General features: G+C 41.7%; 1 protein-coding gene across 1 annotated transcript; it reads left to right on the top strand.

Moving 5' to 3' along the window:
- Positions 1-15,806: 15,806 nt before the first annotated feature.
- LOC139577167 (cytochrome c oxidase subunit 7C, mitochondrial-like) lies at positions 15,807-18,578 on the top strand. The gene is made up of 3 exons (XM_071404060.1): positions 15,807-15,977; positions 17,676-17,822; positions 18,488-18,578. Exons 1-2 carry the CDS (start codon positions 15,903-15,905, stop codon positions 17,790-17,792), a joined length of 192 nt encoding a protein of 63 aa, XP_071260161.1. The 5' UTR covers positions 15,807-15,902; the 3' UTR covers positions 17,793-17,822; positions 18,488-18,578.
- The last annotated feature ends 206 nt before the right edge of the window (positions 18,579-18,784 follow it).

Raw genomic sequence — 18,784 nt, 5'->3', positions numbered from 1 at the left:
TCAGCTAGCCATTTTTCCGACCAGGCGAATTCATGCAGCAGCATCATGAATATAGATATATATGTAAATGCAAAACAACTGAAAGAAATTAAAAGGACATGTTAGCTGTCATTTCAGAGTTTTATGGGACTGGGTTAGCTTTTGCTAGCTGTTGTTTTTTAAAATCCCCATTACACTCTGGGGTAGGGATTGAACCCTCATAGTTATTTGCCTTCACTTGGTATATAAATATAACCCTTTTTAGTAATGGGTTCTTTAATCTCATCCAAAGAACTAAAAGGTTCTATATAGCACTCCAAATAACCTTTTTTTTCTAAGAGTGTAGGATTTCATTGTGGATGTAAGCTTGCAGGCTCAGTATATGTATATTCATCTTGTCATTAGGATGATCATTTATAGACAAAACATTCATCCGTAAAAAGCCTTGCAAGCACAGCAATGAAAATAAATAGAAATAAATCAAGAAATATCAACAACAACAAAAGGTTTTTGGAAGAAAAATGTTATGCACACTCTGGATTAATCAAGGAACAGTTCAGTCTAATAATATAGTAACATAGCATGCTCCTCAAGGGGATTACAAAAAAAGACATAGACATCCATACAGTATATTGCAGTAGGGTGTATGGTGGAGAGAAGGTGAGCTGATTCTCAATCCTTCATTTTCCTAATGTCGGTTGGAGTGACAGGGTAGACAGGTTGCAGAAGGCCGGGTGGTGACCCAGGCTGATAGATGTTGGCAGTAGTGACAAGGGTAAGTAGCTCTGTGCTGCCCTCAACGTCCAAACAGACACCTTCAGCGCTCCCACTTGTCCAGGAGTAGAGCTCTAGGGGGCAGCTCTGTGGCGGTCAATGCTGATAAAGAAACAATACAGAAGTATACATCCCAACTTGAACCAACATAGCAAAATGGATGCAAAATGGAACATATTGCAAGTGCTATTTTTTCAAATACAGTAGTATACTGTTGGTTAGTATAGGTTTCTGTACATACAGCTCTGGAAAAAATTTAAGAGACCATTGCAAAATTATCAGTTTCTCTGGTTTGACTATTTATAGGTATGTGTTAAGGTAGAATTAAGATGTTTGTTTTATTCTATAAACTACTGACAACATTTCTCCCAAATTCCAAATAAAAATATTGACATTTAGAGCATTTATTTGCAGAAAATGACAACTAGTCAAAATAACAAAAAAGATGCAGTGTTGTCAGACCTCAAATAATGCAAAGAAAATAACACAATACTAACGTTTTAACTTAGGAAGAGTTCAGGAATCTAAATTTGGTGGCATAACCCTGATTTTCAATCACAGCTTTCATGCGTCTTGGCATGCTCTCCGCCAGTCTTTCACATTGATGTTGTGTGACTTTATGCCACTCCTGGTGCAAGAATTCAAGCAGCTTAGCTTTGTTTGATGGCTTGTGACCACCCATCTTCCTCTTGATCACATTCCAGAGGTTTTCAATTGGGTTCAGGTCTGGAGATTGGGCTGGCCATGACAGGGTCTTGATCTGGTGGTCCTCCATCCACACCTTGATTGACCTGGCTGTGTGGAATGGAGCGTTGTCCTGCTGGAAAAACCAATCCTCAGAGTTGGGGAACATTGTCAGAGCAGAAGGAAGCAAGTTTTCTTCCAGGACTACCTTCTACGTGGCTTGATTCATGCGTCCTTCACAAAGACAAATCTGCCTGGTTCCAGCCTTGCTGAAGTACCCCCAGATCATCACCGATCCTCGGTACGAGACACTGTGGCTTCTAGGCCTCTACGGGTTTTACACCCACTGTGAAATTTGGTAGAGGATTGGTGATGATGATTTTTCTTATATCTCTCAGATATAGGACAGATACTTCAGAACAAACTTCTTTTTGAATTTTGGGGGGGACTATCTGTTGTTCCATGTAGTGAATATGCTATTTAATGCATTTGTATGGGCCAATAGCACTAAGGCCAAATATAAATGTTCATCAAAGATTTTTTTGATATACACTACCGGTCAAAAGTTTTAGAACACCAAGATATATTTGATATTTGATATTCTTCAAATAGCCACCCTTTGCCTTGATGACAGCTTTGCACACTCTCGGTATTCTCTCAACCAGCTTCACCTGGAATGCTTTCCCAACAGTCTTGAAGAAGTTCCCACATATTCTGAGCACTTGTTGTCCACAGAATGCTGTGGTAGCCATGCTGTTTAAGTGTGAATTCTAAATAAATCACAGACAGTGTCACCAACAAAGCACCTCCACATCATAAAATCTCCTCTTCAATGCTTTACGGTGGGAAATACACATACGGAGATCATCCGTTCACTCACACCGCATCTCACAAAGACACCGCGGTTGGAAATCAAAATCTCCAATTTGGACTCCAAACCAAAGGACTAATTTTCACCAGTCTAATGTCCATTGCTCGTGTTTCTTGGCCCAAGCATCTTTCTTATTATTATTGGTGCCCTTTAGTTGTGTTTTCTTGTCAGCAATTTGACCATGAAGGCCTGATTCACACAGTCTCCTCTGAACAGTTGATGTTGAGATGTGTCTTTTACTTGAACTCTGTGAAGCATTTATTTGGCCTGCAATTTCTGAGTTGAAGTTAAATATAATGAACTTATCCTCTGCAGCAGAGGTAACTCTGGGTCTTCTATTCCTGTGGTGTTCCTCATAAGAGCCAGTTTCATCATAGCGCTTGATGGTTTTTGCGACTGCACTTGAAGAAACTTTCAAAGTTCTTGAAATGTTCCATATTGACTGACAATCGTGTCTGAAAGTAATGATGGACTGTCATTTGTCTTTGCTTATTTGAGCTGTTCTTGCCATAACATGGACTTGATCTTTTACCAAATAGGGCCATCTTCTGTATACCACCTCTACCTTGTCACAACACAAGTGATTGGCTCAAACGCATTAAGGAAAGAAATTCCAGAAATGAACTTTTAAGGCATACCTTTTAATTTAAATGCATTCCAGGTGACTACCTCTTGAAGCTGATAGAGAGAATGCCAAGAGTGTGGAAAGCTGTCATCAAGGCAAATGGTGGCTATTTGAAGAATCACAAACATAAAACATATTTTGATTTGTTTAACACTTTTTGGTTAAACTATTCCATATGTGTTATTTCATAGTTTTGATGTCTAAACTATTATTATACAATGTAGAAAATAAAGTAAAAACTTAAGAAAAACCCTTTAATGAGTAGGTGTTGTAAAACGTTTGACCGGTAGTGTGTTTTCTTGACACTTCAAGGAGTCTTAAAAAGCTGGATAAAATTGGCTAACTGCTTGACAAGCCTGTCAAATTTAGCTTACTCCCAGTGTCGTAATGCAGAGACATATGTGCAGTTTTATAGCATATCTTATGCTTTTCTACACATTTTGTTATGAGGCTGAGAGAAAATGTAGCAGTTTTAAACAGGGTTTGGAACCCCAAAAAAGATCCAATCTTTTCATTCTGAACAGAACCGTAGTTTTTTCCGTTCATCTGTCCCGACCAGCAAAATAAAGTTCTGAACAGGTTCGAACACAAAAAAAAGTTAGTTTATATCGTTCCTTTCTCTTTTTATACATTTAGCCACACATTAAATTACTAAGCAAATCTGTGTGGATAGACCAGCTGGCAAGCTATTTACATGCATTGGACAGACGAGCGTAGGGCGCGAGATGCGACTGAAATTGTGGGTGGGGAGAGAGCGAGAGAGGGTGGAGGAGGAGGCTTGGCTTGAAGTGCTGGATATCGTGTTGTTAGGACATGCATTAACTGTAACGTGTGTGCTGGGTGTCGGGAAGCAAGTTCAGGAAGTGAATCATTTAATAGATGAAAACATAATACAAAACAGGAAACACGAGTAATGCACAGACATGAAACTGAAACAATGACACCTGGGGAAGGAACCAAAGGGAGTGGCATATATAGGTCAAGTAATCAAGGAGGTGATGGAGTCCATGTGAATGTCATTATGCGCGTAACGAAGGTGACAGGTATGCGCCATAACGAGCAGCTTGGTGACCTAGAGGCCGGAGAGGGGGCTCCAGCTCCAGGACGGCGACCAAAATTACGATCCCGGGGATCAGGAGCGGACACCTCTACTGAGGTGCGGGAACCTGTCGATCCAGCTGAGGCGCGGGAGCATGGTGACCTAGAGCTCCGGAGAGAGAGCATACGTGATATTACCCCCTCCAGCACGCAGCTCCAGCTGCAGGACGCCAACCACAGGGACAATCCCGGGGATCAGGAGCGGACCGGTCTCCTCCGCTGAGGAGCAGAAACCTGATTAACCGGTTGAGGCGTGAGAGCCTGATGAGCCGGCTGAGACCTCCTGATGCACATAACAATGGTGACAGGTGTGCTTCATAACGAGCAGCCTGGTAACCTAGAGACCGGAGAGGGAGCACACTGGACATTATCTGAAGTAGGCCCACAGAATTACCTACAGAGGAGCAGCTTCCATTAAGGAACTTTGAATGTCTTTGAATTTGAGAGTTGGCTTAATGTTGGACCTGCTAGCTAGCTAACAAGATTGTGTATCAGGTTTGAAGGGAAGACCCAGATGCAGACTGCCGGAATAGGTACAGGACGGCAGGCAGGCTCAGGTCAAGCAGAGGTCGGTAATCCAGAGGTGGGGAAAAGCTGCAGGCAGGCTCAGGGTCAGGCAGAGGGGTCAGGCAGGCGGGCTCAGAGACGGGACAGGAAAGGGTCAAAACCAGGAGGGCGAGAAAAAGAGAAACTGGGGGAGAAGCAGGAGCTGAGACGAAAAACACTGGTTGACTTGACAAACAAGACGAACTGGCAACAGACAAACAGAACACAGGTAGAAATACACAGGGGACAATGTGGAAGATGGGCAACACTTGGAAGGGGGTGAAGACAATCAAAGACAGGTGAAACTGATCAGGGTGTGGCATTGTGTGTGCAGAGCGGCACCAGAATTAAAATTAAAACATGTCTTACCTTTTTGTAGTTAATAATTACAATGTGAAATGTGATAACTATAATATTCTTAACTAGTTTAGAAAGGTTAATCCATTCTTCTCCAATTAGAAATCTCTCTGATTTCTGAATCACGCTTGTAACATCAGCAGGCTACTAGACTATGCTTCGGAGGGTACGGGCAGGTGTCCTACTGTAACTGTGCGCTGGGAGTTAGGAAGCAAGTTCAGGGAGTGAATATGTTTCATGAATGACCGAAACATAACACAAACCAAGAAACCCAAACAACGCACAGACATGAAACTGAAACACAAACAATGACACCTGGGGAAGGAACGAAAGGGAGTGACATATATAGGCAGGTAATCAAGGAGGTGATGGAGTCCAGGCGAGTCTGATGACGCGCAGGTGTGTGTAACGATGGTGACAGGTGAGCGCCATAACAAGCAGCCTGGTGACCTAGAGGCCGGAGAGGGAGCACACATACTGCCAAAGATTTTCCGCTGGCAGGCAGGCAGACACTGGAATACATTTTTGAGTGACAGTGAGAGCTTTCAATAGGCACTTTGTTGCATTTTTGTGGGACTGGAAAAAAATGCCCGGAACATAAAATAACGTTATTAACCAGTTGCCATGCTTTTCAAATTTGGTTCTGTTCTGGACGAGTAGATCACTTTCATTTGCGCTTCTGATTCTGTTAACCCTCCTGTTGTGTTCGTTTCATGCTTATTAATTCTGTGTTCTCGGTCCAAAATGACCGCCCCATAATAGCTGATTATAAATCCATAATAATACATATATTATCACCTAATGTTGTGTTAGATCTTTTCATCAACTTAAGTTTTTGTGAACATTACAAGTTTGAACTTCTAAAGCATAATGTATGGATTATTTTGACTATAACAAATACTCAGATACTTGCTATTTTTCACAGACTACTTTGTGTCAAAGTTTAACAAGGACTCTCTTCTCCTCACCAGTATCATGATCAAAGATATGATCAAGAGCCTCACATACAGTATATCGTTTGGTCATTGTGCTGCCACAAAATGAATTGTGAGCAAGGCCTCAAAAAAGCTTTATATATCAGAGCTGCGAGAAAAGTTCTACATATTATTGAAACATTGTTGCGATTGTTTGTGAGAATGCCAACAGGTGTGGTTCCCGTGGGGGAAAGATTACATTGGGGAAAGGTTCCCGTGGGGGTTGCCATGGAAGCCAAGAAGAGGAGTGAGGTGTGTGTGTGTGTGTGTGTGTGTGTGTGTGTGTGTGTGTGTGTGTGTGTGTGTGTGTGTGTGTGTGTGTGTGTGTGTGTGTGTGTGTGTGTGTGTGTGTGTGTGTGTGTGTGTGTGTGTGTGTGTGTGTGTGTGTGTGTGTGTGTGTGTGTGTGTGTGTGTGTGTGTGTGTGTGTGTGTGTGTGTGTGTGTGTGCAAACACACATGCATGGGAGAGGAAGTTTGTCCATCTGATGAATGGGCATGTGCCTGAACTCAATTTTATACACTAATTCTAGTCTCACCCATTAATTTCTCATGTATAAATAAAACACCCAAAATGTAATGAAAATCAGCAAAATGTATTTTGTGTGTTCAGATGCCCTATGTGGACAAAGTCATGGAACTTTACGACAATCAGATTAAATGAACTTCATTTTTTCATAGAGAAAACTTGTAAATTTGTCCAATTCGACCGGAACACAGCAGGAGGGCTAATCGATTCTGTTTTCCGGTCTGAACCGGTTCCAAACACAGGTTTTAAAGCTCTTTTACTGCTATTCTACACATTTTGCCATGAGGCTGAGAGACAATGTTCCCATTTTAAAGCAAATTTCCTGTAATTCTACATTTAGACATGGCTTATGACGTGTTCATTTGCTATCTGGGGGACCCGTGCTTTAGAGGGCCTGTCATGCCAAATAATGTTCTGTCATGACGTTGCCTGCTTGGGTATTGCAAACCCCATCCCCCTCTCCCTGCCTCTCCCTTTCCTCCTTCAGCCCATGCTGTGATCACAGAGAGACGTCGTAAATTCCTGAGAATCTCCTCATGGCTAAACAGTATTAGAGAGAGGGTAAACTTTCAGGACAAAGAGGTTTCTTCCACCTCACAGAACTTGAGGTACGAACAGATTTCATGTTCCGGAAAAAGTATTAAAGATCGGTGAAGATCCCAGCTATTAACATGCCCGTTTGTCACCATCTGGGAAACTCATATGAGACTGTGGGGCTACATTACCATACCGCTGTTTATATAATAACCTCAGATATGAGGTTTACATCTGTTTGTTGTATAAAATGAACGAGTGAGTATGATACTGTTTGTATAATTGTGTAATATGATTTTGGACTGTTTAATGAAGAAAAATACAAATCCCTTTTGTATTTGAACTAAATCCAAGGACCGCCCCTGAGCCCAGTACGGGTCAGACATCCAAGGACAGCCCCTTCCTGCTATCCGAATAAAAGCCAACTCTGAGAAATTATCATTAGACCATGTTTTTCTCCATATGGGGAGAACGAAGGTTAAGTACCATTGCTGAATCTTTAACCATACCACGTGGTTAAACTCTTAGACGAATAAGAACAAGTCCTTGATATTGACTACTAGTCTGCAGCTAGGAATTCGGTATCATTGAACGCGAAGAAAGACAACCGCCGAAACAACCATTCTATAACGAATGTCACTCTGAACTATCCACAATAACCAAGACGGACCAAACTCTCCAACAAAACTAACTTCTCTCCAACGATCAAGACGACACACCGAGCGTAAATATATATATATTGATTGCAATTGTTCCCGAATGAGTGAGCGTTCATGTGTAAAGGATTAGCATGTCAATTGTTATAGTTATGAACTCTGTAGTGACTACTGAGTCGACCCCCAACTTTCCCTTTGTCTAACAAGCCGCCATGCCGGTTCAGCCCACTAGGGCATATTTCTCCCATCATTTCATGTAACCATTTTTAAGTTTGTTTGTTTGTTTATGCATTTCTGTGAATTAATTAGTTAGTAATAAATAAATGATTTAAGACAATTGATGTATGGATGACTCATAGTGAAGACTGGGTTCGTGCAGATAACCAACAATTTACGACGTTTGGAATGAGACTAACGTGAGGTAAAAATAAATAAATCATTAATCAGAAGACTATTGATCAGATATGAAAATATCTGAAAGGTTATATTGGGAAATTATAACTTTGTAATCTGACTACTTTCCCTGGTGCCCTCAAATTCATAGTTAATTAGTTACGTTATTACTCAGTTGATCACGTAATCCCTAATTACAGGAATCTTTGATAAAAACTATAAGTCTTCAATTTAATGATAGCAAAGACACAACAGTTCTCTGGGCAAAAAGTGTCCCCCTCTGCGTCACAATGGGATTAGAAAAACTATTAGCGTTAGTTGCTATATCAATGGTGTGATGACTTAATGATTAGAATTTTGGAGATCATTACAGCCTAAATTACGCTCTTTTCATTTTCACTGTGCAAACAAGGCTGATTTCCGCGACAATTCCGCTGTTTAAACAAGTTTTGTTTTACTAATAAAATGAAAACATTACTTCCACCTACTTTTGGGTACATTGTTACCATGACAACATGAAATCCATGTCTTAAACGTTGCTACGTTTCAGAAATGGCAAAGAAAACATGTAGTTTTGGGGGACTCCCGACTGGCATAGCGGTCTAACGCACTGCATCACAGTGCTAAAGGCATCACTACAGACCCTGGTTTGATCCTAGGCTGTATCACAACCGGCCGTGATCAGGAGTTCCATAGGGTGGCGCACAATTGGCCCAGTGTCATCCGAGTTAGGGTTTGGTCAGTGTAGGCTCTCATTGTAAATAATAATTTGTTCTTTACTGACTTACCTTGTTAAATAAAGGTGAAATAAAAAAATCTGCTTGACACATTAAAATGACTTACCTTACAGATCACAAAGTCAACAAATGTCCACTCCATTCATATGCAAATTCATTTGATTCATAGACTGGCTTGTCTGACTGTCATGTTTTTATTTTATTTTAACACTGAAATAATATAATTTCAGTAGTCCTATATCATGATTCATTTTTCCCTATCTTGCATAGCTCATTAATACACCCTTGTGGTTGAATATATATGTATCTATTGTAGGTATGAGGATACCCCAATAAATAAAATAAAAAATAAATAAAAAATGTACCTTTATTTAACTAGGCAAGTCAGTTAAGAACAAATTCTTATTTACAATGACGGCCTACACCGGCCGAACCTGGATGACACTGGGTCAATTGTGCGCCGCCCTATGGGACTCCCAATCACGACCAGATGTGATACAGCCTGGATGAATAATGTGTAACAAATAAATACCATCAAAGGATTCCTTACAACTTACAATAATGAACACCTTGTTAAACAGATTTTTTGTACACTCACATGGCAATTATAGACTAAAATACTGAGTTCTGGTGTGTGGAATATAGAGGATGTAGTTGCTGTGTGGGTGGGAGGTTCTGCCTGTCACTTGTTCTCAACAGGCAGCCAGTCTCAGAAGGAGGACTTGAAGATGGAGATTGCAAAGTCCAGGCACTGCTGCTCTTTTTGTTCTGAGTGTTTGCAGTGCTAGTGTTTTTAGTTCATCTGTGTATGTGCCCAGTATGATAGAGCAAGAAAACTTTATTAGCAGATAATGACAACATGACAACAACAGTCGCTGTAGATGATGTAATGAAAGTTGGAGGGTGTTTGGTAATGGAGGACATCAGGTGGATCCACGTCTGGGTGTTGGGCAGAACCCCTAGGTCCTGGAGAACAGGAGCAGAGTTAAAGGAAACAGGGGAGGAGCCAGAGACATAAACAAGCAAACACACAGGTTACACTTTACTGGGAGAACATTTTATGGATTAGTGCAGTGTTATAAATGGGAGATATGTACTTTTCAACACTTTTGGAAGGTATAGCCTACCTTAAGCTGGTCCCCATCCGACCCAGAGCACAGAGAATCAGACTGATCCGAACTCACTGCTTCTGGTGGATGGGATACCTCCTGGGGGGCTTGGACAGTTGATGGTCCTAAAGTCATTTGGAGAGGTAAATTGAAGAGGTAAATTTTCTTATAAGCTCAACATAACTACCATTTCTTGCTTTCTCAAATGTCAACCAAAGATTAATAACATACTTTGTCTATTGGGCTTCACCGAGGTGTAGGGTGTCAGTGCTTCAGTGGTCGACTGCCCAACTGATCTAACTGGAGAAGATTGCTGGCTTCCACCGAGGTAACCCTAGGAAGTCAATTTTGTGTGCAAATGCAAATAGTTATTATCTGAGATTTTTATATTCACCTTAACAGATGGTGACCCCGGCTAGGAGCGAAAGAACAGTGAGGTTTCCCAGGTCTCGCCTTCCTTTCATCCTTTTTCCAAAGCAAGTAATTTGCCTGGATGTCGTAGCACTTGTTCCCCTTCTTGATTCTGCTCCAGTAGCTCTCCTGTTTCTCCTGCGCCTTGTCCATGTTCAGTCTCACCTTGACTGATAACAGCAATAAATGCAATTATATTTCATTTTACAAATACATTTCTTACAGATCTCTTGGAGGGCAAGAAAATAAATTAACAGCGGACAATCATTTTTACCTGGTCAAAAAACAATCAAGGGACTTGCCCATGGCAGTCTTGAGGTTCTGGTTGGTCCATTCACCAAACCTGAAGGAGGGGGTAGGAAAGCAATATCTATTGACAATGAAATATATTGAAATATGTCAGATTAGGTACAATGGAAAAACAAAAACAAATTGTAAAAAATAAATAAAACAAATCATTAGTGACAGAATATAACCTATAACATCCGTACCTTGTTCCAGCGTTCATGACCTCGGTCACTCAAGATGACCTCAGAAGAACCTTGGGGTTTGAAGATGTCCATCATCGCCTTGGAGGTGGCCTCACTAGTCTCATCCTTGATGGGTATCATACAACACTGAAATCTATTTTTGGTTCCAAGCACCCTTTTTAATGGGTTACAGAAGGGAATTTAGAGTTGAGCACGTACTCTTCTTTTACTGACCTTAATGGGTATTGCCTCCACCCACTTGGTAAAGTGATCGGTCGCCGTCAGACACCAGCTGTTGCCATTCCTGGATTTCGTGAAGGGTCCGATGAGGTCCACCCCTAACATTTAGTGTTAGAGAGAAGATTACTTTATTCTTACCCGTATCTGTGTCATACAGTGTGCAGATTTTCACACACACACACACACACACACACACACACACACACACACACACACACACACACACACACACACACACACACACACACACACACACACACACACACACACACACACACACACACACACACACACATTCTATAATATTGAACTCTGCTGTGGTCAAATAAAGCAACCATTACAAAACAATTTATCAGGGCAAGATTTGAATTGGGACACTTACCGATCATGTGCCATGGTGACACAACTTTGATGGGCTTCAACTCTGGCACCACAGTCTTCGCCCTCTCAAACCTCTGGCAGGCTAGACAGGGTACTGATCTTTAAGCAAAAACTGACAAATTGAAACATTGTGTGCTCTCGGAAATTACATTAATTGAAATCATAATAATTTCAGATATAAAAGAATGTGATTGATAAACAAAAGGTTATTTCACTTGCCCAGCTGTCCACCTTCTTGACAATTCCTCGTCAGAAGAAGCGTAGGTTGATTTTGGCAATCATGCGCTTCACTCCGAAATGGCCAACATGCATCTCAGTCAGCACGGCCTCCTTCTCCTCCTTAGTAAAAATCTCCCTCCTGTGTGGCTGGCCATCCTTCCCCTGTAGGTACATATGATTGCCTAAGAAGTTGGAAGAGAAGAGTTGTTGAAATACTCAAGTCTAAGTACATGTGCACTGATGTCTTTCTCTCTCCATCTCTCTTTCTGTCTTCCACTCTCTTCCCACCTCTCTCTCCTTCTCTCACTTTCATCCTTTCTTTCTCACAGGTAGTCAGCAGGTAGTCACCATCAAAACACCGTCCTTGGAGAACAATTCTGAGGTAATAATTTTGCGCGAACTGAGCGAGCGCTTATGAGGTGAAATAGAACTAGAACTAGAACTGCCCGTGTCCTCCTTCCTTCACAACCGCTACAAGGTAAAATAGAGCCAAGCAACCAGCAAATCAACGGACGCTTTGGTCCATTACGTAATTCGGTCAGAATTTTGCAAGTTCTAGAACAGCCCTAGCAACAGAAGCTAGAACTCATCGAATCCCATTGTGACGCGGAGGGGGGGCACTTTTTGACAGGGGGACACTATTTGGCATGACAGGCCCTGTATCCTAAAGCTCGACCCCCAGCCCCGCACTATGAGTTATATACTGTAGAACAGAGTGCAATGGGCTGACATTTTCTTCAAGCAGATTGACCCCAATGTAGCAGTCCATCAAGCAGAAATTGCAGGCTTTCACATTGACATGGTAATTTCCAGCCAAAGTCCTTTGGAGGATGTTAACCACTCCACTTCCCCTATGGTAGCATGTATTGAGGGTACTAATATATTTCGGAGTGACTATCGTTGATATTTTTTATTTATTTTTTATTTCTCCCCTTTTCTCCCCAATTTTCATGGTATCCAATCGCTAGTAATTACTATCTTGTCTCATCGCTACAACTCCCGTACGGGCTCGGGAGAGACGAAGGTCGAAAGCCATGCGTCCTCCGAAGCACAACCCAACCAAGCCGCACTGCTTCTTAACACAGCACGCCTCCAACCCGGAAGCCAGCCGCACCAATGTGTCGGAGGAAACACCGTGCACCTGGCCCCCTTGGTTAGTGCGCACTGCGCCCGGCCCGCCACAGGAGTCGCTGGAGCGCGATGAGACAAGGATTTCCCTACCGGCCAAACCCTCCCTACCCCGGACGACGCTGGGCCAATTGTGCGTCACCCCACGGACCTCCCGGTCGCGGCCGGCTGCGACAGAGCCTGGGCTCCAATCGTTGATATTTTAAGGCAAGACGTTACCATACAACACAATGATATCACTTATTCATTAGGTTCATTATCAGCTCATTAACGTGAACACAGTGGAAGCCATTTGGAAAAAAGCAAATGTCACATCAGCAGTCATAGCAGGGACCTGATGAGAGGTGTAATTTACCACAGAGGGAAGCATTGCCGATGTAGGACCTTAATTTGCTGTAACAAACTGGCTCAAATTAAAATCCTATATCTGTATCACATCCCTGACCATAGAGAAACAGATTTCTCTGAAAATCTCTATATAAATAATTATGCACCCAAATGCATCACATGAACAATAAACTTGATCAACATCAGATACTATACATCACAACACACGTTCTGGACTACCTTCAATTGTGCTCAGAATAGATCGATGCCACAGCAATTTATAAATTGTACTGTATATTACTTGACATTAACGTTAATAATGCTTTATGTCTTAGTGAAGACTTTGTCTTTGGTTTTATGTTGTATCACAATTTATGGACTCCATAAATTATTGTTATTACCCCATGGATAATGAGAAATAATAAATAAATTACATCTGCTGGAGAACTACATATCCCGAGCTAGCTTAGCTGCGTGGGGTCGGACGGAGAGGGAGGATGGGAAGCCTCTGCGGAAATGGAGTCCATAGAGAAAGCAAGAACAAGATGGTTGTCAGGAGCAGTGCAGTATTAGCATAAGGAGATGTCTACTGGGAAAACAGAGGAGGAATGGAGGGGAAAAGAGAGGGAGAAGAGGTCTAAAAGAGAGAGGGAAGAAGAGGGTGAGCTTGAGTCAGATAAAAATGGTGGGAAAAGGGGAGATGGTTTGTTAAAGAAGAATGGTAGAAAGTGTAAGCAGAGGGAACTGAAGACAGGAGGAGAAATGGAAGTGAGTGAGAAGTATCGGAGGTGGTAGGTGTGGTGAAGTTATCAGAGAACGAGGTATGTACCGAGGATCAGGAAAAAGATGAGTCTGTGGCAGTAAGAGTGAAGTTTATGGAAAAAGTGGACTCTTGCCTTTTGGCTGATCCATTTATGATTTCATGGTGGGTGAAAAAAATTGTTGGGTAATGTGGAATCGGTGAGGGTGACCATAAGTGGTCTAGTGATAATTGTTTGTGTTTCTGTTGGTCAGAGGGAGAATGCTCTCGGAGTAAAATGAATGGGGGCAAGAAAAGGGTACCACTAAAAGGAGTGATAACTGGGGTAGCAGTAAATATAAAAGTTGACCAGCTGAGGGGAAAGATTCCCGGTGTATATGATGCTCGTCATTTGATGCGACGCAGACAGGGTGGTGAGAGTGGGGAAACAGAAGAGTCATTGTCTGTTCTTTTGAGTTTTGAAGTTGAGTCTTTGCCCGACAAAGTGAAGTTAGGATATATAAGTTTTCCTGTACGAGCGTATGTGCCAATGTAACAGTATAACTTTAGACCGTCCCCTCGCCCCATCCCGGGAGCGAACCAGGGACCCTCTGCACACATCAACAACAGTCACCCACGAAACGTCGTTACCCATCGCTCCACAAAAGCCGCGGCCCTTGCAGAGCAAGGGGAAACACTACTTCTAGGTTTCAGAGCAAGTGACTTAACTGATTGAAACGCTATTAGCGCGTACCCGCTAACTAGCTAGCCATTTCACATCCGTTACACTCACCCTCCTTTCAACCTCCTCCTTTTCCGCAGCAACCAGTAATCCGGGTCAACAGCATCAATGTAACAGTATAACTTTAGACCGTCCCCTCGCCCCGACCCGGGATGCGAACCAGGGACCCTCTGCACACATCAACAACTGTCACCCACGAAGCGTCGTTACCCATCGCTCCATAAAGGCCGCGGCCCTTGCAGAGCAAGGGGAAACACTACTTCTAGGTTTCAGAGCAAGTGACGTAACTGATTGAAACGCTATTAGCGCGTACCCGCTAACTAGCTAGCCATTTCACATCCGTTACACCAAATACATTACGATGCTACAGGTGTCAAGCTTATGGGCATGTGACAGCAGTGTGTAGGAGGGAGGTTCCAATGTGTGAGAAGTGTGCAGAAGGGCATGAGACAAAGGAATGTGTAGTATTGGGGAAAGTAGTGGAATGTGTTAATTGTAAGGGTGCCCATGGAGCTGGGAATCAGAAATATCCTGTGCGAGAGAGGCAGGTTGATGTTTCCAGGGTTAGATTAGTGCAGAAGTTATCATATGCTGAGGCAGTGAAGAAAGTAGAGGATGATGGGTTAAGGGGGAGGAGTGGTGTGAGTAGTAGAGATATACCAGTACAGAGGGAAAGACCAACAAGTGATATAAGTTTCAGTAAGATAGGATTTTTAGCATTTATAGCAATGGTTATCAACTGTACTGCAGGGATGGAACAGAAGTCGCAGAAAATTGAGGTTGTGGGGGCAGCTGCAGAGAGGTATTTGTGTGTGAGAGGCTTGACATCAGAAGAGTTACAGAGTGCGTTAAGTGGTGATGTCCCATTCTTTCAGGATGATGGCATGAGATAGGAATAAATACATTTAATTAGTGGAATAGGTGGTGTTAATTTTATTTGATATAATTTTGAAATTAGTGAGTGTAGTGTTAGATGGTATGGTATTTATATAGTACATTTTTATTTTTCAAGCAAAGTATAAGGGAGTTGTACTCCAGTCTAGTAGGTGGCGGTAATGCAACAAATTGGATGCCAACCGCCGTTAAACCTCATAGAAGAAGAAGAAGACTACATTTCCCAGTCCTAGCTAACTCGTTTTGATTTCCCATAAGGCTGTTCAACATTCTCTCATACAGCAACAAGAAGGTCGCAGACATTTGCAACAAATTGGATGCCAACCGCCGTTAAACCTCATAGAAGAAGAAGAAGACTACATTTCCCAGTCCTAGCTAACTCGTTTTGATTTCCCATAAGGCTGTTCAACATTCTCTCATACAGCAACAAGAAGGTCGCAGACATTTGTTCTTGTTTGAAGGAACAAGCAAATAAACTAAAAATAATCATGCTGGGACAGGCTGTACGACGATTCACAACCTCCGCTGTTCGGTCCTCGCATTACTCTGAGGGACCAGGACAGGTAATCTCCCACAATTGAAGGTTACAAATATTAGCTAAATAAAACCGCGGTCTCATAACTCGGGCCTCACTCAGAAGCCTGCGTGGAGGTCACAAGCTAGTCTTCAGGTTTCAAAACCAAGCGCTAGCTAGTTATACTTTTTTTTTTCGAGATGCAACAATATTGTCAATATTGTATTTTTACTCCTACTTGATGTTTTTTGACTTCCCGTAACATGGCTAGCATAGCTAACATTTAAAGCTGACGTTGTACACTGCTAAACGCTAACATTAACTAGCTAACTTAATGTCCGCCAGCTAATGTAATCTAACTATATAAGTTAACGTTAACTACAGTAACGTGGTTGCAATAAACGTAATATCCCATTTTCATTTATATGCAGCTTGCTCAATATAGACCAAGGGCCACCCACCAAAAATGTTTTTTCGTGACCCAGGAAACAAAACTGCAAAATTTCAACATTACATAGATAATGTTATGAATGAACACATTACACATTTTTTTCTTAAATAAAAGTTATTATTTTTAGTATTGGAATCATAGCGCTCTGTTTCGCCTTGGTTAGTTACTTTTGTTGCACACGTTCACCTTATATAGTTACTTTTGTTGAACACTGACCCACAACTATTTGTGCTTTCGGTATTCGTCCTTGTATAAACTCAAACAACACTTGTTACCGGTCCTTCACTGATCCAGATTAACCCCGAAACAAAGAAATGTATGTTAACCATGTACAGTGGTTTCCTCAGTTAATGTTATAGGACGTTTTGGCAGCTGCTTGGCCTACAAGGTTATGCAAAAGCAATTATGGCCCAAGATTTAGACAGTATAACGTTGCTAGCTAACACCGCGTTCTAAACGTTCAAGGTCCCAACAGCTACATAAAGCGTCGAGGAAAATCCATTGAGCACCTTTCAACATATTATTTCGTGATTTCTCTTGTCCAGTACATTCATTACTTTCTGCAAGCAAATACAGCGGAACGTGTCACACTTGTAACCAAGGTGTAACATGGTAACCTTATAATGTTGCTAGGAGAAATGGTTTCGAAATGGTACTTTTAAAAAAAATATTATTAATTGAACCATTATTCATACAATTATCTAAGTATAGTAATGAAACTGCAGTTTTGTTTCCTGGGTCACGGAATGCCTTTTCTGAAGTTTTTTTTTTTGGTGGGTTGTCGTTTGACATGCATATTTGTCCTTCTAGCTAGCTAATTCACTTGCTTGTTATTTTATCAGCCAGTTAACTAACTTGTGAGCCATATGGAATTGACACTTGCAGTTGTTGAGCAAGTTATTGTCATTTAAGTAGATAGTTAGCTAACTATGAATTTTCAGAATTTGGCAGTGTTGAGTGATTAGACAGGCTAATGTTAGATATTTGACTTAGCTTGCTATATAGTGTAAAACCTTGACAGGGCCAGCTTCCAAACATAATTACCAGGGCTAGCTAGTTTGCTACATTATACTTTGAGCAGACCATGTAACAGAAATGTTATTTCTGCAGTTAGCCAGCTACTTTCAGTTTTGCATTGAGTTTGCCACAGTTGTATTGGTTGACACTGACTGCCCTCAAGCTGTTTGCAGTCCAACTTGGACGTAACCATGTCCATGTATTCAGTCACATTTACCTGCGATAAACACATTAAGTCCTCATCTCTCAACACACTTTTGTTTTGTTTGTGTTAAACAGAACCTGCCATTCTCAGTGCAGAATAAGTGGCGTCTGTTGGGCATGATGGTGGTGTTCTTCGGCAGTGGCTTCGCCTTTCCCTTCATCGTCGTCAGACACCAACTCCTGAAGAAGTGAAGTGACAATGAATGCCACGTAACCTCCAAGGTAATTGCCGCTGATCTATTTTTAATCTGAATGTCAGCACTGTTTGGCATTTACTTGCATCCCTATTGGAACAGTGACATCTATCACGATTGTTCTCTTGTTGTTCTACGGCAGACCTAAAGTAAATTACCCCAGTGTCTGTGGGAAACAGTTTCAAATGTCATGCAAGTTTATATTTCAGTTCTGCAGGTAGCCTAGCGTTTTAAGAGAATTGGGCCAGTAACTGAAAGGTAATTTGTTTGAATTCCTGTGCAGACTAGGTGACATCTCTTGATTTGCCCTTGAGCACTTAACTTAACCCTAACTTATCCTGAGCAATTTACAGGACCAATGTCTGCTAAATGACAATTCAAAAATGATGCTTTTAAGATAAGCTGGCACATAAGCATAGTAATGTGACACTTTATTACTGACCCTGATACATATCTGGTAGAAGTTGGCCTGAATTCCAATTGTCACTGACATTTATCTCTGGGGTGTATTCATAACAAAAAAACATTTACCGTTTAAGAACCAAACTGACAATTTCAGGTAGGCCCCTCACCCTTCTGATTAAGAAACGTTTTGCAACAGAATCGGCAGAATGAATATACCCCAGGTGTTTACTCAGAAATTAGATTTCTGTCATCAGAATTCTGTAAGCCTTATCAATCTGTATTTTACAGGTCTGCACCTGAACATCTTTATCCAGCAGAACTCTGTTTCGAAGAATGGGAATCCCTAATTGTCTTTGTAAATAAAGTTCACTCAAATGTATACGTTTGTCAAATGTTTTTGTCTGAGTTTGTAGTGCAAACTGATGTCATGCTGCAGCAAATGTTTGGTGCTATTCCGTAGTCTGCATTGTAGCAGAAAGTGTCGCTCTTCATGGAGTGATGAGTTTTATGGGAGTTATTAGAATGTTCAGTAAGCAGAAAATGAGGAGAATGCATGTCTGAGACTACATGAATTTCTCTTTCGTG

Source organism: Salvelinus alpinus, chromosome 5, assembly GCF_045679555.1.
Source record: "Salvelinus alpinus chromosome 5, SLU_Salpinus.1, whole genome shotgun sequence".
NCBI classification, from domain to species: Eukaryota; Metazoa; Chordata; class Actinopteri; order Salmoniformes; family Salmonidae; genus Salvelinus; species Salvelinus alpinus.
Note: the sequence above shows the minus strand (reverse complement) of the source record. Positions and strands in the feature narration are given on the sequence as shown.

Coding starts and splice junctions, on each gene's coding strand:
- LOC139577167 (XM_071404060.1), top strand. CDS start 15,903: ATGCTGGGACAGGCTGTACGACGATTCACAACCTCCGCTGTTCGGTCC. Junction 15,978..17,675: donor ACTCTGAGGGACCAGGACAG/GTAATCTCCCAC, acceptor TGTGTTAAACAG/AACCTGCCATTCTCAGTGCA.